Below are 24,247 nucleotides of genomic sequence, written 5' to 3'. Positions count from 1 at the left end.
AGGAGAGCGCGGGGGGGGGGAGGAAGAGCGCGGGGGGGGGGGGAGGAGAGCGCGGGGGGGGGAGGAGAGCGCGGGGGGGGGGAGGAGAGCGCGGGGGGGGGAGGAGAGCGCGGGGGGGGGGGGAGGATGAGCGCGGGGGGGGGGGGAGGAGGAGCGCGCGGGGGGGGGGGAGGAGAGCGCGGGGGGGGGGGAGGAGAGCGCGGGGGGGGGGAGGAGAGCGCGGGGGGGGGGAGGAGGAGCGCGGGGGGGGGGGAGGAGAGCGCGGGGGGGGGAGGAGAGCGCGGGGGGGGGAGGAGAGCGCGGGGGGGGGAGGAGAGCGCGGGGGGGGGGAGGAGAGCGCGGGGGGGGGAGGAGAGCGGGGGGAGGAGCGCGGGGGGGGGAGGAGAGCGCGGGGGGGGGGAGGAGAGCGCGGGGGGGGGAGGAGAGCGCGGGGGGGGGGGAGGAGAGCGCGGGGGGGGGAGGAGAGCGCGGGGGGGGGAGGAGAGCGCGGGGGGGGGAGGAGAGCGCGGGGGGGGGAGGAGAGCGCGGGGGGGGGGAGGAGAGCGCGGGGGGGAGGAGAGCGCGGGGGGGGAGGAGAGCGCGGGGGGGGGAGGAGAGCGCGGGGGGGGGAGGAGAGCGCGGGGGGGGGAGGAGAGCGCGGGGGGGGAGGAGAGCGCGGGGGGGGGAGGAGAGCGCGGGGGGGGAGGAGAGCGCGGGGGGGGAGGAGAGCGCGGGGGGGGAGGAGAGCGCGGGGGGGGGGGAGGAGAGCGCGGGGGGGGGGAGGAGAGCGCGGGGGGGGGAGGAGAGCGCGGGGGGGGAGGAGAGCGCGGGGGGGGAGGAGAGCGCGGGGGGGGCGGGGAGGAGAGCGCGGGGGGGGGAGGAGAGCGCGGGGGGGGGGAGGAGAGCGCGGGGGGGGGAGGAGAGCGCGGGGGGGGGGAGGAGAGCGCGGGGGGGGGAGGAGAGCGCGGGGGGGGGGAGGAGAGCGCGGGGGGGGAGGAGAGCGCGGGGGGGGGAGGAGAGCGCGCGGGGGGGGAGGAGAGCGCGGGGGGGGGAGGAGAGCGCGGGGGGGGGGAGGAGAGCGCGGGGGGGGGAGGAGAGCGCGGGGGGGGGAGGAGAGCGCGGGGGGGGGGAGGAGAGCGCGGGGGGGGAGGAGAGCGCGGGGGGGGAGGAGAGCGCGGGGGGGGGAGGAGAGCGCGGGGGGGGGAGGAGAGCGCGGGGGGGGGAGGAGAGCGCGGGGGGGGGAGGAGAGCGCGGGGGGGGAGGAGAGCGCGGGGGGAGGAGCGCGGGAGGAGAGCGCGGGGGGGGAGGAGAGCGCGGGGGGGGAGGAGAGCGCGGGGGGGGGAGGAGAGCGCGGGGGGGGGAGGAGAGCGCGGGGGGGGGAGGAGAGCGCGGGGGGGGAGGAGAGCGCGGGGGGGGAGGAGAGCGCGGGGGGGGAGGAGAGCGCGGGGGGGGGAGCGAGAGCGCGGGGGGGGGAGGAGAGCGCGGGGGGGGGAGGAGAGCGCGGGGGGGGGAGGAGAGCGCGGGGGGGGAGGAGAGCGCGGGGGGGAGGAGAGCGCGGGGGGGGGAGGAGAGCGCGGGGGGGGAGGAGAGCGCGGGGGGGGAGGAGAGCGCGGGGGGGGAGGAGAGCGCGGGGGGGGGAGGAGAGCGCGGGGGGGGGGGAGGAGAGCGCGGGGGGGGAGGAGAGCGCGGGGGGGGGAGGAGAGCGCGGGGGGGGAGGAGAGCGCGGGGGGGGAGGAGAGCGCGGGGGGGGAGGAGAGCGCGGGGGGGGGAGGAGAGCGCGGGGGGGGAGGAGAGCGCGGGGGGGGAGGAGAGCGCGGGGGGGGAGGAGAGCGCGGGGGGGGAGGAGAGCGCGGGGGGGGAGGAGAGCGCGGGGGGGGAGGAGAGCGCGGGGGGGGAGGAGAGCGCGGGGGGGGGAGGAGAGCGCGGGGGGGGGGAGGAGAGCGCGGGGGGGGGAGGAGAGCGCGGGGGGGGGGAAGGAGAGCGCGGGGGGGGGAGCGGGAGGAGAGCGCGGGGGGGGGGGAAGGAGAGCGCGGGGGGGGGGGAAGCGAGAGCGCGGGGGGGGGAAGGAGAGCGCGGGGGGGGGGAGGAGAGCGCGGGGGGGGGGAAGGAGAGCGCGGGGGGGGGGGGAAGGAGAGCGCGGGGGGGGGGGGAAGGAGAGCGCGGGGGGGGGCGGGGAAGGAGAGCGCGGGGGGGGGGAGGAGAGCGCGGGGGGGGGGGGAGGAGAGCGCGGGGGGGGGGGAAGGAGAGCGCGGGGGGGGGAAGGAGAGCGCGGGGGGGGGAAGGAGAGCGCGGGGGGGGGGAGGAGAGCGCGGGGGGGGGGAAGGAGAGCGCGGGGGGGGGAAGGAGAGCGCGGGGGGGGGGAAGGAGAGCGCGGGGGGGGGGGAAGGAGAGCGCGGGGGGGGGAAGGAGAGCGCGGGGGGGGGGGGAAGGAGAGCGCGGGGGGGGGGGAAGGAGAGCGCGGGGGGGGGGAAGGAGAGCGCGGGGGGGGGGGAAGGAGAGCGCGGGGGGGGGGGAAGGAGAGCGCGGGGGGGGGGGGAAGGAGAGCGCGGGGGGGGGGGGGAAGGAGAGCGCGGGGGGGGGAAGGAGAGCGCGGGGGGGGAGGAGAGCGCGGGGGGGGAAGGAGAGCGCGGGGGGGGGGAAGGAGAGCGCGGGGGGGGAGGAGAGCGCGGGGGGGGAGGAGAGCGCGGGGGGGGGGAAGGAGAGCGCGGGGGGGGGGGAAGGAGAGCGCGGGGGGGGGGAAGGAGAGCGCGGGGGGGGGGAAGGAGAGCGCGGGGGGGAGGAACGCGGGGGGAAGGAGAGCGCGGGGGGGGGGAAGGAGAGCGCGGGGGGGGGGGGAAGGAGAGCGCGGGGGGGGGGGAAGGAGAGCGCGGGGGGGGGGGGAAGGAGAGCGCGGGGGGGGGGGGAAGGAGAGCGCGGGGGGGGGGGGAAGGAGAGCGCGGGGGGGGGGGAAGGAGAGCGCGGGGGGGGGGAAGGAGAGCGCGGGGGGGGGGGGAAGGAGAGCGCGGGGGGGGGGAAGGAGAGCGCGGGGGGGGGGAAGGAGAGCGCGGGGGGGGGAAGGAGAGCGCGGGGGGGGGGAAGGAGAGCGCGGGGGGGGGGGGAAGGAGAGCGCGGGGGGGGGGAAGGAGAGCGCGGGGGGGGGGAAGGAGAGCGCGGGGGGGGGAAGGAGAGCGCGGGGGGGGGGGGGGGGAAGGAGAGCGCGGGGGGGGGGGAAGGAGAGCGCGGGGGGGGGGGAAGGAGAGCGCGGGGGGGGGGGAAGGAGAGCGCGGGGGGGGGGAAGGAGAGCGCGGGGGGGGGGAAGGAGAGCGCGGGGGGGGGGAAGGAGAGCGCGGGGGGGGGGGAAGGAGAGCGCGGGGGGGGGGGAAGGAGAGCGCGGGGGGGGGGGGAAGGAGAGCGCGGGGGGGGGGGAGGAGAGCGGCGGGGGGGGGGGAGGAGAGCGCGGGGGGGGGGAAGGAGAGCGCGGGGGGGGGGAGGAGAGCGCGGGGGGGGGGGAGGAGAGCGCGGGGGGGGGGGGGGAGGAGAGCGCGGGGGGGGGGAGGAGAGCGCGGGGGGGGGGAGGAGAGCGCGGGGGGGGGGGAGGAGAGCGCGGGGGGGGGGGAGGAGAGCGCGGGGGGGGGGGAGGAGAGCGCGGGGGGGGGGGGAGGAGAGCGCGGGGGGGGGGAGGAGAGCGCGGGGGGGGGGAGGAGAGCGCGGGGGGGGGGGAGGAGAGCGCGGGGGGGGGGGGGAGCGAGAGCGCGGGGGGGGGGAGGAGAGCGCGGGGGGGGGGGAGGAGAGCGCGGGGGGGGGGAGGAGAGCGCGGGGGGGGGAGGAGAGCGCGGGGGGGGGAGGAGAGCGCGGGGGGGGGAGGAGAGCGCGGGGGGGGGAGGAGAGCGCGGGGGGGGGAGGAGAGCGCGGGGGGGGGAGGAGAGCGCGGGGGGGGGGAGGAGAGCGCGGGGGGGGGAGGAGAGCGCGGGGGGGGGAGGAGAGCGCGGGGGGAGGAGAGCGCGGGGGGGGGAGGAGAGCGCGGGGGGGGGAGGAGAGCGCGGGGGGGGGGAGGAGAGCGCGGGGGGGGGAGGAGAGCGCGGGGGGGGGAGGAGAGCGCGGGGGGGGGAGGAGAGCGCGGGGGGGGGAGGAGAGCGCGGGGGGGGGGGGGAGGAGAGCGCGGGGGGGGGGAGGAGAGCGCGGGGGGGGGGGGAGGAGAGCGCGGGGGGGGGGGAGGAGAGCGCGGGGGGGGGGAGGAGAGCGCGGGGGGGGGGGAGGAGAGCGCGGGGGGGGGAGGAGAGCGCGGGGGGGGGAGGAGAGCGCGGGGGGGGGGAGGAGAGCGCGGGGGGGGGGGGAGGAGAGCGCGGGGGGGGGGAGGAGAGCGCGGGGGGGGGGGGGAGGAGAGCGCGGGGGGGGGGAGGAGAGCGCGGGGGGGGGGAGGAGAGCGCGGGGGGGGGGAGGAGAGCGCGGGGGGGGGGGAGGAGAGCGCGGGGGGGGGAGGAGAGCGCGGGGGGGGGGAGGAGAGCGCGGGGGGGGGAGGAGAGCGCGGGGGGGGGGGAGGAGAGCGCGGGGGGGGGGGAGGAGAGCGCGGGGGGGGGGAGGAGAGCGCGGGGGGGGGGAGGAGCGCGGGGGGGGGGGGAGGAGAGCGCGGGGGGGGGGGAGGAGAGGCGGGGGGGGGGAGGAGAGCGCGGGGGGGGGAGGAGAGCGCGGGGGGGGGAGGAGAGCGCGGGGGAGCCGGGGGGGAGGAGAGCGCGGGGGGGAGGAGAGCGCGGGGGGGAGGAGAGCGCGGGGGGGGGGAGGAGAGCGCGGGGGGGGGGGGAGGAGAGCGCGGGGGGGGGGGAGGAGAGCGCGGGGGGGGGGAGGAGAGCGCGGGGGGGGGGAGGAGAGCGCGGGGGGGGGGAGGAGAGCGCGGGGGGGGGGAGGAGAGCGCGGGGGGGGGGGAGGAGAGCGCGGGGGGGGGGAGGGAGAGCGCGGGGGGGGGGGAGGAGAGCGCGGGGGGGGGGGGAGGAGAGCGCGGGGGGGGGAGGAGAGCGCGGGGGGGGGAGGAGAGCGCGGGGGGGGGGAGGAGAGCGCGGGGGGGGGGAGGAGAGCGCGGGGGGGGGGGGGGGGAGAGCGCGGGGGGGGGGAGGAGAGCGCGGGGGGGGGGGAGGAGAGCGCGGGGGGGGGAGGGAGGAGAGCGCGGGGGGGGGGGGAGGGAGGAGAGCGCGGGGGGGGGGGAGGGAGGAGAGCGCGGGGGGGGGGGGGGGGAGGGAGGAGAGCGCGGGGGGGGAGGGAGGAGAGAGCGGGGGGGGGGGGGGGAGGGAGGAGAGAGCTTTGGCAGACTTACCGACTTACCTCGTGAAGTGGTGCGCCGACAACAACCTGGCCCTTAACATCAAGAAAACCAGGGAAATCATTGTGGAGTTCAGGAAGTCTAAAGGCGGAAGACACACCCCCATCCACATCCAAGGGGCTGTGGTGGAAAGGGTGGCCAGCTTTAAGTTCCTCGGAGTCCACATCACAGAAGACCTCTCCTGGTCCCTCAATACTTCCTCTTTGGTGAAGAAGGCCCAGCAGCGCCTATATTTCCTAAGGAGGCTGAAGGATGTAACCTGTCACCCCTGATCCTCTCTAACTTTTACCGCTGCACAATAGAGAGCACCCTGACGAACTGTATCACAGTATGGTATGGCAGCTGTAGCTACTGTGACCGGAAAGCCCTGCAGCGGGTCGTCAAAACTGCCCAACGCATTACCGGCACCCGGTTACCGACCATTGAGAACGCTGTCTACGGAGGTCACTGACCATCATCAAAGGCCCTACCCACCCCAGCCACAGTTTGTTCGCCCCCCTGCCATCTGGGAGACGCTACAGATGCATTCGCACCCGAACGACCACATTTAGGAACAGCTTCTTTCCCAGGGCTGTCATCCTACTGAACTCTGCTAATAAACTCTAAAGCCTGCACATCTGTCAATGCACTTTATTATGTTTATGTTTATGTTACAAGCCAAATGCATGTTAAATGTCTTAATCGAAATGTACACTCTCGGGAGCCGCAAGCTTACATTTCGTTGTACTGCACTTGTGCACTAACAATTACAATAAAGTTGATTATTATTATTATTTCCTTCAATAAAAAGGAAGTTCCAATGTCTGCTGTGATTTGCTGCTTGGCTTTCCAGCTTTGAGTGATTCCCCCACCTTTAACACTGTCATTGAATGAAAACTTTTAATTTGCCTGGGAGTTGAGTTTTGGACATTCTCCTGACTTTTGGCCCAGGTTTGGTCACTTTTTCCCCTTCCTTTCCTGCTCCAGAAAGAGAAGCCTATTCAGCTCTTCCCCCAAAAGGGAAAACACCGACTTTTGCATTTGTACAGTAAGAAACCTGAATGTCAAACAGCCATTTTCCCAATCTTCAATATTCGTATAACTAATAAACATATACATAATAAACTTCCCATGGTGCGGTCACATATCCGACACCAAGTGATAGCAAAAGACCTGGAGACAGATCACCAAAAGCACAGCTGAAAATATCTTGAGGATGCTTTTAAAAATGGGGGCGGAGAAAAGAGAACAAAGCAACAAGCTGCCACCAGTTTAATGAGAGAAGGAAAATACCTCAATGAGGGGATAGATCTCAAGAGATTATATATAAATAGATAGATAGAGACAGAGAGCGCAAAGGAGAGTAATGGATAGAGAGAAATGGATAGAGATATAAATAGAGATAGAGATAGAGAGGATAAAGAGAGAGATTGAGAAAGACAGAGAGGATAGAGATAGAAAGGATAAAAAGAGATAGATAGATTTAGAGAGAAACAAAGATACAGATCGATGTAAACCACACTAAATAAACATAAGGAACGCCACTTACTTGCAAGAATTAGTCCTGCGGCCAGGCTGGAGATGGTGATCCAGGACTGTGACCCTCTCAGGAAAAAGTGAGTTAATATCGAAAGGGAACTCCATGATTGGCAATCCCAGAGATTGTGGAAATCAGCAAAAACACAAAAAAATTATATATACTTTAAAAAAACACACTTATATATATATAAATTAAATAAATCTACAAAAAAAATTTGGTTGAATAAAAAAACAATGCAGATATAAAAAAAAATTTTATTAATGTTTTTAAAAATATAAAAGAATAATTTAAATGAGGGGAGGGAGGGAGAATGGCCTCTTTCTTCTCCAGAAGTCAGGGTGGCTCCCAACCGTGAGCACCACCGCCCAAACTAAAGGCTGGATTCACTGCATATATAAACAAAAAAGTAATGTTATTTTCAAATCCCGTTTTATATTGGATGCAACGGGAGACACATCCTCGCTCTCTTCCCTTTCCCCGTGGCAATAAATGAAGTTACAACCAGCCCTCCCTCGGCCAGACAGCAAATCGCCCGGGAGACCGGCCCACACTTCCGCCACGGCGCCGCCCTACTTCCGCCAAGGAAGGGCAGCGCGGGGGCGATTTCGCGTCACCGCTGGTCCGCCATCTTGGGCGAGGCACAGGCTGCTGGAGCTATTTGGGAGCGGCCCATTCATGTCTGAGGCTGTGCTGCGACCCTCACGACCTGGAGTTAATCAGAATTCTAAGGGGATCGTTTGGCCTGACTGCCTGCCTCTCTTCGGGCAGCCCTGGAGATGGGGCACGCGGTGTCCGCCGGCACGCTCGAGGCCAGGGACCATTCCGGTCCCCCGCGCAGCCCGGTGGCGATGGAGAAGTTGAGGGACCTGGTCAGGTCCTTCGACTTGGTGGACGTCTGGCGAAATCTCCATCCCGACTCCAGCGCCTTCACTAGCGTGAGGTCAGGAGGAGGAAGGTCCAGAATTGACCGCCTTTACATTTCCCGGGCGTAAATCTCCTGCGTTCCAGCGGCTTCCATGGGGCCGGTGCCCTGCACGGACCACCACCTGGTGTGGGCGGCGCTCGCTGCACTCCGCGCGCGGGGTGGGGTCCGCATACTGGCATTTTAACAACCTGCTGCTGAAGGACGAGCGGTTCCGGGATTCGTTCTGTCGGTTCTGGGCCGACTGGAGAAGGAAGCAGGGGTCTTCCCCTCCTTGAGGCTATGGTGGGACGTGGGCAAGGCTCACGTCCGTCTCTTCTGTCAGGAGTATGCGAAGGGGTCGACCAAAAGGCGGGAGGCCCGGGTCGGGCGGTTGGAGAGGGAGGTGCTCGACCTGGAATCCCATCTCGGTCAAGTTGTCGAGGACCCGACCCTGCGGAAAGTGTACGAAGAGAAGAAGGGCGCGCTCAAGGACCTGCAGCTCGTCGGGTCCCGGGGCCCATTCGTGAGGTCGCAGATCCAGTTCCTCTGGGATCTTGACCGCGGCTCCCCCTTCTTCTACTCACTGGAAAAAAGACGGGGGGGCCGTAAGCAGCTCTTGGGGATGCTGGCCGACAACGAATCTCTGGTCTCGGATCCGGAGGGAATCAGTGCAGAGGCCCGGGCCTATTATGGGGCTGTTCTCTCCGGATCCGTCCAGCGAGAATGCGCACAGAGGTTTGTGCGAGGACCTGCTGAAGGTCAGCCCGGAGGGCACCGAAAAATTGGACGATCCGTTAAGCCTGGCGGAGCTGACCGGCGCCCTCGGCCAGCTCTCGAGGGGCAAGTCCCCGGGGCTGGACCAGCTGACCGTGGCGTTCCACAGGGCGTTTTGGGACGTCTTGGGGGGCGACTACGCGCGCGTCCTGGGGTAAAGTCTGGCGACTAGGGAGATGCCCCTCTCTTGGCGCAGGGCGGTCATTGTCCTGCTGCCCAAGAAGGGCGATCTCCGTCTTAAGAACTGGCGCCCGGTCTCCCTCCTCAGCACGGACTACAACATTTTTGCCAGGGCCATGTCTGCCCACCTTGGCACCGTGCTGGCCCACATAGAAACATAGAAGATAGGAGCAGGAGTAGGTAATTCGGCCCCTCGAGCCCGCTCCGCCATTTAATGAGATCATGGCTGATCATCCAAATTCAGTACCCAGTCCTTGCTTTCTCCCCATATCCCTTGATCCCTTTAGCCTCAAGAAATATATCCAACTCCTTCTTGAATATATTTAATGAATTGGCCTCAACAACCCTGTGTGGCAGAGAATTCCACAGGTTCACCACTCTCTGGGTGAAGAAATTCCTCCTCATCTCAGTCCTAAATGCCTTCATCCCTTCTCCTTAGACTGTGACCCCTGGTTCTGGATTCCCCCGCCATCGGGAACATCCTTCCTGCATCTAGTCTGTCTAGTCCTGTTAGAATTTTATAAGTTTCAATGGGATCCCCTCTCATTCTTCTAAACTCTAGCGAATATAAGCCTAATCGACCCAATCTCTCCTCATACGTCATTCCTGCCATCCCAGGTATCAGTCTGGTGAATCTTCGCTGCACTCTCTCCATGATCCAGTCCTACATGGTCCCGGGCCGGACCATCCACGATAACATTCATCTGGTCCGGGACCTGGTCCACCATTCCCAGAGGGCTGGTCTGTCGGTCGCCTTCCTTTCCCTGGATCAGGAGAAGGCGTTCGACAGGGTGGATCACAAGTATCTCTTCGGAACTCTGCGCGTATTCGGGTTCGGGATGCATTTCGTCGCCCGGATCCGACTTCTGTACGCCGCCACGGAGTGTCTGATAAGAGATAACGGGTCTTTGACGGCGCCCCTTCGCTTCGGGAGTGGGGTGCATCAGGAATGCCCCATGTCCGGTCAGTTATACGCCGTTTGCATTGGAGCCTTTCCTGCGCCTCTTGTGGAAGAGGTTGATGGGACTGGCTCTGCAAGGGCCGGGCGTGGAGGTCGTCCGCTCGGCTTACGTAGATGACATGCTCCTCAGGGTCATGGATCCCGTCGACTTGCGGAGGATGCGGGAATGCCAGCAGATTTACTTGGATGCATCCTCCGCCAAGATCAACTGGGAGAAATGTTCCGGACTCCTGGTGGGTCAGTGGCGGGTGGTCTTCCTGCCGGAGGAGTTCACCTGGAGCACCACGCACCTCCTCTACTTGGGAGTCTACCTTAGTCCTGCCAAGGACGCCGGGCCGGCGAACTGGCAAGAGCTGGAGGCCAAAGTCACTGCTCGCCTAGGGCGCTGGACAGGACTGCTCCGAGTGTTGTCCTACAGGGGTCAAGCACTGGTCATAAACCAGCTGGTGGCCGCCATGTTGTGGTACCGGTTGGTCACTTTGATCCCTCCCCCTGCCTTTGTCGCCAAGATGCAGAAGAAGCTCATCGACTTCTTCTGGGACAAAAGGAAGCACTGGGTCTCTGCCGCGGTTCTGAGTCTCCCGCTTAGGGAGGGCGGTCATGCGCTGGTGTGCCCTCGCACCCAGGCGGCGACTTTCCGTCTTCAGACACTGCAGAGATACCTGTACGTCGAGAATCCTCCTCGATGGTGTACGCTGGCGACTTATTTCTTCCACCAGCTGCACGGCCTTAACTACGACACGCAGCTCCTGTTTGTGAAACTGGGCGGTACACGTGTCTGCCTGTGGGAGCTGCCTGTCTTCTACCAGGAACTGCTATGGTTCTGGAACAATGTCGCCTCCAGGCGGAGTTCTTCCCCATCAGGAATGGCGGCTGTCCTTCGGGAGCCGCTGCTCATGGAATCCGCACCTCCACGACCGCGGGTTCAGGCGGCTGGCGGAGGACAGGGCTGTGCCTGGCAAGGTGACCAGAGTCGGGGACCTGCTTGATGGCGGAGGAGTGGGCTGGATGGCGCCGGAGGAGCTGGCGCAGCGCCTGTCTTGGGCCAACGTCCGGCTCGCGGTCAAAGCCATCGAGTCGCTGAAAGTGGCACTGGGCCCCGACTCCACTAGGTGTATCGAGGAGGCTCAAGCACGCGGGGCGATCCCGTCCGAACTGACCCCCGTTCGGACGGAATTCCTCATCGGCACCCAGCCCCGTAACCCATCTGGGGAACCGGTGCCTCACAACTTGAGCCGTCTCGGTGAAATGCCCTCCGTGCCTTTTCATTCTGCACGGAGACGTTTCCTGTACGGGCTGCTCCTGCACACATAGAAGATAGGAAGATAGGAGCAGGAGTAGGTCATTCGGCCCCTTGAGCCTGCTTGGCCATTCAATGAGATTATGGCTGATCATCCAAATTCAGTACCCTGCCCCTGCCTTCTCCCCATATCCCTTGACCCCTTTAGCCTTAAGAAATATATCCAACTCCTTCTTGAATATATTTAATGAACTGGCCTCCACCGCCCTCTGTGGCAGAGAATTCCACAGGTTTACCACTCTCTGGGTGAAGAAATTCCTCCTCATCTCAGTCCTAAATGGCTTACCCCTTATCCTTAGACTATGACCCCTGGTTCTGGAATCCCCGGCCATCTCCAGTGTGCCATCTGCGCCTGCCGTCCGGACACGTGTCATCGTGCCATCCGGCGGAGGCGGAGGTCCCCAATGGAGGGCTCTCTACACGGGAGTCCTCCCTTGTTCTATTGGGGACTTGGCCTGGAGGGTGTTGCACGGAGCAGTCCCGTGCAATATGGTTTTAAATGGGTTCACGGACTCCCAGGCCGCCTGCCTTTTCTGCGGCCTGGAGGAGTCTGTTTTTCGTGTATACACGGAATGTGAGAGGTTGCAGCCCCTCTTTCATTATTTGAAGGGGCTGCTCCTCGATTTTTGCCTGCACTTCAGTCCCACGCTCCTGATCTTTGGTCACCCGGTGTGGAGGGGAGCAGGCAGGTCGGAGGACCTCCTCGTAGGACTGCTCCTGGGCCTGGCCAAAATAGCCATTAACTGGTCCAGGCAGCGGGCAGTCGAGGGGGTCGTTCGGCCCGATTGCCTGCCTCTCTTCTGTAGCCATGTTCGCGCCCGGGTGGCCCTGGAGTTGGAGCACACGGTGTCTGCCGGCACGCTCGAGGCCTTCCACGACCAGTGGGCGCCGCGGGGACTGGAGTGCATCATCACCCCAGCCAATCAAATTTTAATTTAAGTTGTTAAGTATCCTTTAATGTTTTATTAGTTACAGTTTATTTGTTTAAGCACCCAACTAGAAGAGTGCACAGAATTCGACAGGCCATCATCTGACCCCTACCTATCGCACCCCTTAATAATTTTGAAGCCAGAGAATCACCTGCAACGGCTTCTCTTCCCGCCCCCGCATCTATCACTCTGGTGTCCCCCAAGGCCCCCTCCTATTTCTCATCAACATGTTGCCCCTTGGCGACATCATCCGAAAACACAGCGTCAGTTTCCATATGTACGCTGATGACACCCAGCTCTAACTCACTACCTCTTCTCTCAATCCCTCCACGGTCTCTAAATGGTCAGACTGCTTGTCCGACATACAGTACTGGATGAGCAAAAATTTTCTCCAATTAAATATTGGGAAGATGGTAACCATTGTTTTCGGTCCCCGCCACAAACTGCGTTCCCTAGCCACCAACTCCATCCCTCTCCCTAACATCTGTTTGAGGCTGAACCACACTGTTCGCAACCTTGGTGTCATATTTGACCCTGAAATGAGCTTCCGACCACATATCCGCGGCATAACAAAGACCGCCTACTTCCACCTCCATTACATCGCCCGTCTCCGCCCCTGCCTCAGCTCATCCGCTGCTGAAACCCACATCCATGCCTTTGTTACCTCTAGACTTGACTATTCCAATGCACTCCTGGCCGGCCTCCCACATTCCACCCTACGTAAACTTGAGGTCATCCAAAACTCGGCTGCCCGTGTCCTAACTCGCACCAAGTCCCATTCGCCCATCAGCCCTGTGCTCGCTGACCTACATTGGCTCCTGGTTAAGCAGCGCCTCGATTTCAAAATTCTCATCCTTGTTTTCAAATCCCTTCATGGCCTCGCCCCCGCCCTATTCCTGTAATCTCCTTCAGCCCCACAACCCCTCGAGATATCTGTGCTCCTCTAATTCTGGCGTCTTGAGCATCCCTGATTATAATCGCTCAACCTTTGGTGGTCGTGCCTTCTGTTGCCTGGGCCCTAAGCTCCAGAATTCCCCACCTAAACCTGTCCGCCTCTCTCCCTCTCTTTCCTCCTTTAAGACGCTCCTTAAAACCTAACTCTTTGACCAAGCTTTTGGTCACCTGCCCTAATTTATCCTTATGTGGATCGGTGTCAATTTTTTTTGTCTTAAAACACTCCTGTGCAGCGCCTTGGGACATTTTACTACGTTAAAGGCGCTGTTCCTGGGACTAGGGACAGGGTCACTGGCAAGGCTTTGGAAGCTAAGCAGAGCCAGGCCTGGTTAGTACCTGGAGGGGTGACCATCAGGGAAGACCAGGTGCAGAAGGTCACGGAAGGAGCCCCGAGGAGGGGCGGTTGGTGAGAAGGTCACGGAAGGAGCCCCGGGAGGGGCAGCTGGTGAGCAGGCCCGGGCGTTGGGCTGAAGATTGTCGGACAGGAGGAATGGTGGAAATGGAATGGCGGCGTGCACAGACGCAGCGGCTTTGCTTCTCCCAGGACGGTGCTATTTACGTTTAATGTTATTTGTACTGGACTCACAGGAGCTTGCAAGATCACATTTCGTTGTGCATTGTACAATGACAATAAAAGTTGAATTATTATTAATTATAAATACTTGTTGTTGTTGTTGAAGCCCTCTATCTGATCACCCGTTTAAAAAGAAAATATTTTACATCGGATATACGGCATTCGGCCCAACCAGTCCATGCTGGGATTTATGCTCCACTCGAGCCTCCTCCCATCTTTCCTCATCTAAATCTGTCAGCATAACTCTCTATTCCCTTCTCCCTCATGTGCTTATCTAGCCTCCCCTTAAATGCATCTATAATATTATTTGCCTCAACCACTCCCTGTGGTAGCGAGTTCCACATTCTCACCACTCTTTGGGTAAAGAAGTTTCTTCTGAATTCCCTATTGGATTTCTTGGTGACTATCTTATATTGATGGCCTCTAGTTATGTTCTTCCCCACAAGCCACCCAGAGCTCTGGAGAAGAAAGAGGCCACACAAAAAAGAGGGTGTATGATGCATGTCAGGTGAATTCTTCAAGGGAGAACCTGACCAAATACAATAAGTTGAGAGGTAGAATGGCGGTTAACATAAAAGGGAACCCAAAAATCTTCTTCTGGCATGTAAACAGTAAGCGGGTAGTAAGAGGTGGGGTGGGGTTGATTAGGGACAAAGAAGGAGATATATGCTTAGAAGCGCAGGGCAAGGCTAGAATACTCAATGAGTACTTTGTATCAGTGTTTACTAAGGAGGTGGACGCTGACAAAATATCGATATAAGTGGAAAAGAAGGAATGGAAGGGGTGAAAATTGATAGACAGGATGTACTAGAAAGGCTGGGTATGCTTAGAGTGGATAAGTCGCCTGGTCCAGATGGCCTGCATCCCAGGTTACTAAGGGAATTGGGGGAGGAGATAGCGGAAGGGTTTGCCATAATTTTCTAATCTTCCCTAGATGCGGGGAGGTGCCTGAGGATTGGAAAGTGGCAAATGTGACACCATTGTTCAAGAAAGGGTGTAAGGACAATCCTAGTAACTACAGGCCGGTCAGTTTAACATCAGTGGTGGGTAAAGTTTTAGAAACAATAATCAAGGAAAAAATTTACAGGCACTTGGAGAGGTTTGAGCTAATTAAGGAGAACCAACATGGATTTGTAAAAGGCAGACCGTGTTTGATTAATCTAATTGAATTTTTTGATGAAGTAACAGGGAGGATTGATGAAGGGAATGCAATGGATGTTGTCTACATGGATTTTCTGAAGGCGTTTGACAAAGTGCCACATAGAAGGCTGTTTAACAAAATTGAAACATAGAAACATAGAAGATAGGAGCAGGAGTAGGACATTTGGCCCCTCGAGCCTGCTCCGCCATTCAATGAGATCATGGCTGATCATCCAAATTCAGTTCCCTGTCCCTGCCTTCTCCCCAAATCCCTTGATCCCTTTAGCCTTAAGAAATATATCTAACTGCTTCTTGAATATATTTAATGAATTAGCCTTCACTGCCTTCTGTGGTAGAGAATTCCACAAGTTCACCCCTCTCTGGGTGAAGAAATTCCTCCTCATCTCTGTCCTAAATGGCTTACCCCTTATCCTTAGACTGTGACCCCTGGTTTTAGACTCCCCCGCCATCGGGAACATTCTTCCTGCATCTAGTCTGTCCAGTCGTGTTAGAATTTTATAAGTTTCAATGAGATCCCCTCTCATTCTTCTAAACTCCAGCGAGTATAAGTCCAATCGACACAATCTCTCCTCATACGTCATTCCTGCCATCCCAGGTATCAGTCTGGTGAATCTTCGCTGCACCCCTTCCATGGCAAGAACATCCTTCCTCAGATAAGGCGACCAAAACTGCACACAATACTCAAGGTGTGGTCTCACCAAGGCCCTGTACAACTGCAGCAAGACATCCTTGTTCTTGTACTCGAACCCTCTCGCTACGAAGGCCAACATACCATTTGCCTTCTTGACCGCCTGCTGCACCTGCATGCTTACCTTCAGCGACTGGTGCACAAGGACACCCAGGTCTCGTTGCACTTCCCCTTCTCCCAATCTATTGCCGTTCAGATAATAATCTGCCTTCCTGTTTTTGCCACCAAAGTGGATAACCTCGCATTTATCCACATTATACTGCATCTGCCATGCTTCTGCCCAATCACCCAACCTGTCTAAATCATACTGGAGTTTCTTGGCATCCTCCTCACAGCACACATGCCCACCCAGCTTCGTGTCATCTGCAAACTTGGAGATATTACATCTAGTTCCCTCGTCTAGCTCATTTATATATATTGTGAATAGCTGGGGTCCTAGGACCGATCCCTGCGGTACCCCACTAGTCACTGCATGCCACTCGGAAAAAGAGCCGTTTATTCCAACTCTTTGCTTCCTGTCTGCCAACCAGTTCTTTATCGAAGTCAGTACCTTGCCCCCAATCCCATGTGCCTTAACTTTACACGCTAATCTCTTATGCAGGACCTTATCGAAAGCCTTCTGAAAGTCCAAATACACCACATCCACTGGTTCTCCCTTATCTATTCTACCAATTACATCCTCAAAAAATTCCAGTAGATTAGTCTCATGGAATAGGTGGGTCAGTGGCAGCTTGGATAAGGAATTGGCTTAAGGATAGAAAACAGCGAGTTGTGGTAAATGGCTGTTTTTCAGACTGGAGGATGGTAGACAGTGGTGTTCCTCAAGGGTCAGTGCTGGGACCACTGCTTTTTTTGATATATATATAAATGACCTGGATATTGGAATACAGAGTAGAATTTCTAAATTTGCCGATGACACCAAACTTGGGGGTGTGGCAAACAGTGAGGATGATACCAATCGACTGCAACAGGACATAGATAGGCTAGCAGAATGGGCAGACAAGTGGCAGATGGAATTTAATACAGAGAAGTGTAAGGTGATGCATTTTGGCAGAAGGAACAGGAAGAGGCAATATATACTTAATGGCACAGTTTTAAAGAGTGTGCAGGGACAGAGGGACCTGGGAGTTAATGTGCATCAGTTCCTGAAGGTGGTGGGACATATTGAGAGAGTGGTTAGCAAAGCATATGGGATCTTGGGCTTCATAAATAGAGGTATTGAGTACAAAAGTAGAGAAGTTATGCTGAACCTTTATAAAGCGTTGGTTAGGCCACAACTGGAGTATTGCATCCAGTTCTGGTCACCACACTTTAGGAAGGATGTGAAGGCCCTTGAGAAGGTACAGAGGAGATTTACCAGAATGGTTCCGGGGATGGGCGATCTTAGCTACAAGGACAGGTTGGAGAAGCTGGATTTGTTTTCATTAGAGCAAAGGAGGTTGAGGGGTGATTTGATAGAGGTGTACAAGATTATGACGGGTTTGGATGGGCTAGACAGGGAAAGGCTGTTCCCACTAGTTGATGGTACAAGGACTAGGGGACACAGATTTAAGGTTTTGGGCAAGAAATACAGGAGGGATGTGAGGAAAACTTTTTTGCGCAGTGAGTGGTGAGGACCTGGAACTCGCTGCCAACGGAAGTGGTGGAAGTGGAGACACTCGATGTTTTCAAGGGGAGACTGGATAAGCACGAGGGAAATAAACTTGCAGCGCTACGGGGATAGAGCGGGGGAATGGGACTGACTGGATTGCTTTACAGAGAGCCAGCACGGACTCGATGGGCCGAAAGGCCTGCTTTTTACAAGGTAAGTGGTGAATTAATTAAAATTAAAACATTTTTTCCACAGGTTTATTATTTTTAAATACTTTAAAGAAAGGTAAGTTTATTTTTAGTCCTGTTAGAAAATGTAATTAATTTTTTCAAAAATTTAAATTATTGTTTAAAATAGTTATTTCATGTAATTTATAGTTTAACTTTACTCATCTGATGCATATCTGGTGCCTCGACGGGTGGCCACCCCGACAGGATTCATACTAGACCATATGCAACAAATGTGCAGCCTACCTGGAATAGCCAAAGCCCTGGGGGGGTGGGGGGAAGTATAGAACAAATTATTGGGGGGGGGGTGGGGGGTTACAGGAAAACCTTCATCATTCGTGCTAGTTGATCTGGGAAAACCTATATGCGTTTCTGACATACTATAAACCCACCAGCTTTGGAGGAGGGGACCGAGTGTAACATATCAAAGTTTGCAGATGATACTAAGATGGGAGGGAAAGTAGTGAGTGAGGAGGACATAAAAAACCTGCAAGGGGACATAGACAGGCTAAGTAAGTGGGCAGAGATTTGGCAGATGGAATACAATACTGGAAAGTGTGAGGTTAGGCACTTTGGCAGTAAAAATCATAGAGCAAGTTATTATCTTAATGGCAAGAAACTGGAAAGTACTGAAGTACAAAGGGATCTGGGGGTCCTGGTGCACGAAACTCAAAAGGTTAGTATGCAGGTGCAGCAAGTGATTAAGAAGGCCAATGGAATGTTGGCTTTCATTGCTAGGGGGATAGAATATAAAAATAGGGAGGTATTGCTTCAGTTGTACAAGGTATTGGTGAGACCGCACCTGGAATACTGCGTACAGTTTTGGTGTCCATACTTAAGAAAGGACATACTTGCTCTCGAGTCAGTACAAAGAAGGTTCACTCAGTTAATCCCGGGGATGAGGGGATGGACATATGAGGAGAGGTTGAGTAGATTGGGACTCTACTCATTGGAGTTCAGAAGAATGAGAGGCGATCTTATTGAAACATATAAGATTGTGAAGGGGTTGGATCAGGTGGATGCGGGGAGGATGTTCCCGATGATGGGTGAAACTAGAACTAGGGGGCATAGTCTTAGAATAAGGGGCTGCTCTTTCAAAACTGAGATGAGGAGGAACTACTTCACTCAGAGGGTGGTAGGTCCATGGAATATGCTGCCCCAAAAAGCTGTAGAAGCTACATCATTACATAAATTTAAAACAGAAATAGACAGTTTCCTGGAAGTAAAGGGAATTAAGGGTTACGGGGAGCAGGCAGGAATTTGGACATGAGTCTAGGTTCGGATCGGACATGGCCCTGTGGGTAGCGGAGCGGGCCCAGGGGCCGTGTAGCCTGACCCTGCTCCTATTTCGTGTGTCTAATTCTGTTAGATTCAGGAGATAGTTCTGTGATAGTGGATTGGCGGTTAGGATCAGATCAGCCATGATCTTATTGAATGGCGGAGCAGGCTCAAGGGGCCGATTGGCCTACTCCTGCTCCTATTTCTTATGTTCTTATGTTCTTATAGCACACTCTCCAACCCCGCTTTGAGGGTCCTTTCCGGGGGTTGGAAGTGGGGACTGAAAGGTCCAGCTTGTTCCCAATGAATTCTGGAATACTTGACTATGTTAACCCTCTCAAAGAAGGGAATTGTAAGAAATTGCTGTTGGATTCAAAGATGGGTTTTAATTCTTAGAACAGAGACTGACAACATGCAGCGGGGAACAGATAGCAGAAATACCAGCAAGGTCGAATATCAAGCATCAAAGGACAAATAGAAGTGATAAGGGAATCGTAAAATGCAAGGAAACAAGCACATTTGCAGACTGCGAGATGCCACTTCACTAATCAAACTTCGGAATGTGTTTGCGTTCACACATTCAGTAGAGCCATTGTCTAAACACAGCCGGTCCTCCCAGGAGATAAGGGTAAAATTAACAACCAACATTGTACTAGTCGCAGAATACATGAATCACTGTGGCCTTGTAGCCACCCTGCTTGTTCAATAGTTAAGGATAAGACATGTTTTCTCAAACAATAAACTATGCCTACAACGGGGAAGAGATAACAGCAGGAATGTGGGGAGTAGGATGAAACACTAACATCTGTGACTAGCATGGTCAGAGGGTAGCTGAGTTCAAGGGGTGGGTCCGACAATTGAGTGACTAACCACATAAACCAATAAATAGTAACTGTTGTGACACTGTTTGTATGTGTACGGCCCCACTCTGTAGTAGGTGGGCATTGCTTATAGAATTGTATAACTTGAATGAACTGCTACATTGTCCCTCGTGAGTGCATCTCGAGCTTGAGGACGCTGGGTGACTCTCCCTTGTGCACAAGTTTCTTTTGGTTGTTTTAATAAATTCTGAACTTGTCCTCAATTCCGTCGCTGTCTGGGGTTTCTCCAAATTCGAATCTAACACTGATGATTGAGAGTAGACTGATGGGGCGATAATTGGCCGGATTGGATTTGTCCTGCTTTTTGTGGACAGGACATAACTGGGCAGTTTTCCACATTGTCGGATCGATGCCAGTGTTGTAGCTGTACTGGAACAGCTTGGCTAGAGGCGCGGCTAGTTCTGGAGCACAAGTCTTCAGCACAATAGCCGGGATGTTGTCGGGGCCCCTAACCTTTGCTGTATCCAGTGCACTCAGCCGTTTCTTGATATCACGTGGAGTAAATCAAATTGGCTGAAGACTGGCTTCTGTGATGGTGGGGACCGCAGGAGTAGGCCAATATGGATCATCCACTTGGCACTTCTAGCTCAAGATGGTTGCAAACGCTTCAGCCTTGTCTTTTGCACTTACCTGTTGGGCTCTACCATCATTGAGGATGGGAATATTCATGGAGCCTCCTCCTCCCGTTAGTTGTTTAATGGCCCACCACCATTCACGACTGGATGTGGCAGGACTGCAGAGCTTTGATCTGATTTGTTGATTGTGGGATCGCTTAGCCCTGTCTTTAGCATGCTGCTTCCGCTTTTTCGCATGCTTCTCCAGGTTGACACCTCAAGTAATAAGTGACCTCCCTATTCTTCCTACTAAAATGTAATACCTCACATTTATCTGTGTTGAATTTCATTTGCCAATTATATGCCCATTCTGCAAATTTATTAATGTCTTCCTGTAATTTGATGCAGTCCTCCTCAGTATTGACTATCCCCCCCACAATTTGGTGTGATCCGCAAATTTAGAAATTATATTTTTGATTCCAAAGTCTAAATCATCAATATAAATTGTGAACAACAGTGGTCCCAGCACTGATCCTTGTGGAACACCACTACCCACCTTCTGCCACTGTGAATAGCTACCCTTTACTCCCACTCTCTGCTTTCTGTCCTGAAGCCAGCTAGCAATCCATTCTGCTACTTGTCCCCTGGCTCCGCATTCTCTGACCTTACTCATCAGTCTATTATGTGGTACCTTATCGAAGGTCTTTTGAAAATCTAGATAAATTACATCTACTGCATTACCCTCGTCTACTCTCTCTGTTACCTCTTCAAAAAATTCAGTGAGGTTGGTCAAGCAAGACTTTCCCTTTTGAAATCCATGCTGACTATTCATTATTATATTTTTGGCTTCTAGATGTTCTTCTATTTTCTCCTTTATTAGGGATTCATTTATTTTTCCTACCACCGATAAGAACATAAGACGTAGGAGCAGGAGGTGGTCATTTGGCCCCTCGAGCCTGCTCCGCCATTCAATAAGAACATGGCTGTTCTGATCTTGGCCTCAACTCCTGCCCACTCCCCATAACCCTTTACTCCCTTACCATTCAAAAATCTGTCTATCTCCACCTTAAATATATTTAATGACCCAGCCTCCACAGCTCTCTGGGGAAGAGAATTCCAAAGATTCCCGACCCTCTGAGAGAAGAAATTCCTCCTCCTTTCCATTTTAAATGGGTGCCCCCTTATTCTGAAATTATGCCCCTAGTTCTAGATTCCCCATGAGGGGCAACATCCTCTCTGCTATCTACCCTGTCAAACCCCTTCAGAATCTTATATGTTTCAATAAGATCCCCTCTCATTCTTCTAAACTCCAATGAGTATCGGCCCAACCTGCTCAACCTTTCTTCATAAGACAACCCCTTCATCTCCAGAATCAACCTCGTGAACCTTCTCGGAACTGCAATGTAAGTATATCCTTCCTTAAATAAGGAGACCAAAACTGTACGCAGTACTCCAGGTGTGGTCTCACCAACGCCCTGTACAGTTGTAACATGACTTCCCTACTTTTAGACTCCATTCCCTTTGCAATAAAGGCCAATATTCCATTTGCCTTCCTAATTACTTGCTGTACCTGCATGCTAACTTTTTGCGATTCATGTACAAGGACCTTCCGATCCCTCTATACCTCAGCATTCTGTAATCTCTCTCCATTTAAATAATAATTTGCTTTTTTATTTTTCCTGGATAACCTCGCATTTTCCCACATTAAACTCCATCTGCCAGATTTTTGCCCACTCACTTAGCCTGTCTATATCCCTTTGGAGACTCTTTGCGTCTCCACAAAATTTGCTTTCCCACCTATCTTTGTATCATCAGCAAATTTGGCTACATTACACTCGGCCCCTTCATCCAAGTCATTAATGCTTAGGCGTCTTCACTATCTTTTTGAGAAACCACAACGAATTTGTTCGTTACCTTTTTTTTCCAAAAATGGCGGTTTCCCGCGCTTGTCTTCTTCCCCGCCCACTTTCAAAATGGCGGTTTCCCGCTTCTGTCTTCTTCCCCGCCTACTGGCGGCTTCCCGCGTTTCTTCCCCTGGCGGGAGGGGTAAGCTTTCCTTCGGGCGACGACCGCTGGCTTTTGGAGTTCGCAGCCTGCGCGCCGGCTTCAGTGCGTTCCTTGTTCCTTTTTCTCGACCGGCAACCGGCGCTGGGGACAACCCGTTGGCGGCGAACAGTTCCAGCCGCTGGGCGGAATCTCACTCGGTCTCCCTCGCTCGGTCCCGTGCGTTCCTTGTTCCCTTTTCTCGGCCGGCAACCGGCGCTGGGGACAACCCGTTGGCGGCGAACAGTTCCAGCCGCTGGGCGGAATCTCGCTCGGTCCCGTTCCCCCTTCACTCGGGCTCTGTCTCTCCCTCAGCGGCTTCCAATCGCGCCTCCCAGCCCTCTCACAGTCCGGTCCTTTCCTCCCCCGGCTGCGGCTGAGTTCTCCGCGTTTTATTTATTTTTATATCTTCCCGCGCCTTACGATCCCGGTCGCAGCGCCTCGTAGCCTCGGTAGCTGCCCGGCCTTTTTCGCCGGTCGCGGTCTAGCTGTCTCACGACACTGTTGCGTCTCCCAGCCCGCTTGTAGCCCGGTCTCTCACACCGGCTGCGTTCCCGCTTGTACCGTGGCTTCCGTGCCCTACGCTGCCCCAGTCTCAGCGCCTCTGGGCCCGACTTCTGTCCGGCTCCTTTCCCCCGACCGTGGTCGAGTTCACCGCCCTTATCCTCCGTTTCTTTTTATTTTCCCCCTACTCACAGTCAACGTGGCCGACTTGCTTCTCTTGGCTGATCGGCTCACTCACCGCCGTGGCAGAAGGAACAATAACAGCCTGTTGCTGATGGAAGGCTTCGTGTCTGAATCCTTCCTTCTTCCTTGCTCTGCAGACTCGAGTCTTCTCCCAGCAGAACGACGAGGGCGGGTGCCTCTTCTCGACGCTCGTTAACTGCTTCGGGTGTGTCGCTGCCGCAGGGTAAGATCGAACCCGTCGCCACTGTAAAGTCTGTGGGTTATATGGTGAATTAATACACAGACTACAAGAGTAACTTTAACAGGACTTTACTATTCGAAGGTCAGGGCGAATCTGCCCAATAAATCCTTACACAGCACTTATATACCGGTGTGGTCACTCCCGGTATTACAGTATACAGCAGCCAAGATAAAGTAGTGCAACACCTAAAATAGTTCTCTTAAAGGTGGACGGTTACATACAATAGTTCTCTTAAAGGTAGAACGGTTACATACACTACTCAAGTAAATCGCTGTTTCACCTGGAAGGGGTGTTTGGGGCCCTGGACAGTGGGAAGAGGGGAGGTATAGGGGCAGGTGTTACATCTCCTGCGCTTGCATGGGAAGGTGCCAGGCGAAGGGGAAGGGGTGCTGGGGGTGATAGTGGACTACGGTGTCTCGGAGGGAGCGGTCCCTACGGAATGCTGAAAGGGGAGGGGAGGGGAAGATGCGTTTGGTGGTGGGATCACTTATGTGATGGTCAGTGTGAGGGGGCGGGGCTCAGTGACATGCAAAGGGAGGTGGAGCCACTGAGCCGTGAGTGACAGTACAAAGGGGGTGGAGCCACTGAGCCGTGAGTGACAGTACAAAGGGGGTGGAGCCAGTTAGCCGTGAGTGACAGGGATAAGGGGGTGGAGCCACGGAGCCGTGAGTGACAGTACAAAGGGGGTGGAGCAAATGAGCCGTGAGTGACCGCGTAAAGGGGGTGGAGCCCTTTAGTCGTGAGTGACAGAACAAAGGGGGTGGGGCCACTGAGCCGTGAGTGACAGGGATAAGTGGGTGGAGCCACGGATCTGTGAGTGACAGCCTAAAGGGGGTGGAGCCATGCAGCCGTGAGTGACAGAACAAAGGGAGTGGAGCCAGAGCCGTGAGTGACAGGAAAAAGGAGGTGGAACCACTGAGGTGAGTGATAACAAAAGGGGGTGGAGCCACTGAGTCGTGAGTGACAGGTGCTGGGTGGTGGTGGGGGAGCCATGGTGTGGAGATGCCGGAGTTGGACTGGGGTGGACAAATGTAAGAAGTCACACAACACCAGGTTATAGTCCAACAGCTTTATTTGAAATCACAAGCTTTCGGAGCGCTGCTCCTTCGTCAGGTGAAAGCAGCGCTCCGAAAGCTTGTGATTTCAAATAAAGCTGTTGGACTATAACCTGGTGTTATGTGACTTCTTACAGTGGTGGGGGAGATGGCGGAGCTGGAACTGTCGGTGGCCGAGCGGGGCACAGCGTGACAGGGAAAAAAGAGGGTGGCGCCACTGAGCCGTGAGTGACAGTGGCAGGGTTGGCGATGAGGGTGGGGAGCTCAATCGTACAATACGGGAGAACCAGCGAGAGTTCTGACGAAGGGTCATCGATCGTTAACGTTAACTCTTGTTTCTCTCCACGGATGCTGCCTGACCTGCTGAGTATTTCCAGCATTTTCTGTTTTTATTTTAGTACCAGTGTTAGGCCGGGGCTGGCACCGAGGGGGAGGGACTGCGGCTGTCGTGTGCACGGAATGTCAGTCAGGGAGTAA

General features: G+C 57.1%; 1 protein-coding gene across 2 annotated transcripts in view; it reads right to left on the bottom strand.

Moving 5' to 3' along the window:
• The window catches only part of atat1 (alpha tubulin acetyltransferase 1), a 73,389-nt gene extending 66,044 nt beyond the window's left edge, over positions 1-7,345 (bottom strand). For both annotated transcript variants that reach the window (XM_085974904.1, XM_085974905.1), the window contains exon 1: positions 6,798-7,345. In XM_085974904.1, coding sequence (XP_085831030.1) covers positions 6,798-6,892 — 95 coding nt within the window. In that variant the 5' untranslated portion in view covers positions 6,893-7,345. The remainder of the gene's footprint in view (positions 1-6,797) is intronic.
• Positions 7,346-24,247: the final 16,902 nt, after the last annotated feature.

This window comes from Somniosus microcephalus, unplaced genomic scaffold, assembly GCF_052327205.1.
Source record: "Somniosus microcephalus isolate GS21.2 unplaced genomic scaffold, FLI_Smic_1.0 unresolved_chr1, whole genome shotgun sequence".
In the NCBI taxonomy this organism is placed as follows: domain Eukaryota; kingdom Metazoa; phylum Chordata; class Chondrichthyes; order Squaliformes; family Somniosidae; genus Somniosus; species Somniosus microcephalus.
The sequence above is the reverse complement of the archived record's forward strand: the minus strand, read 5'-3'. Positions and strand labels throughout refer to the sequence as shown.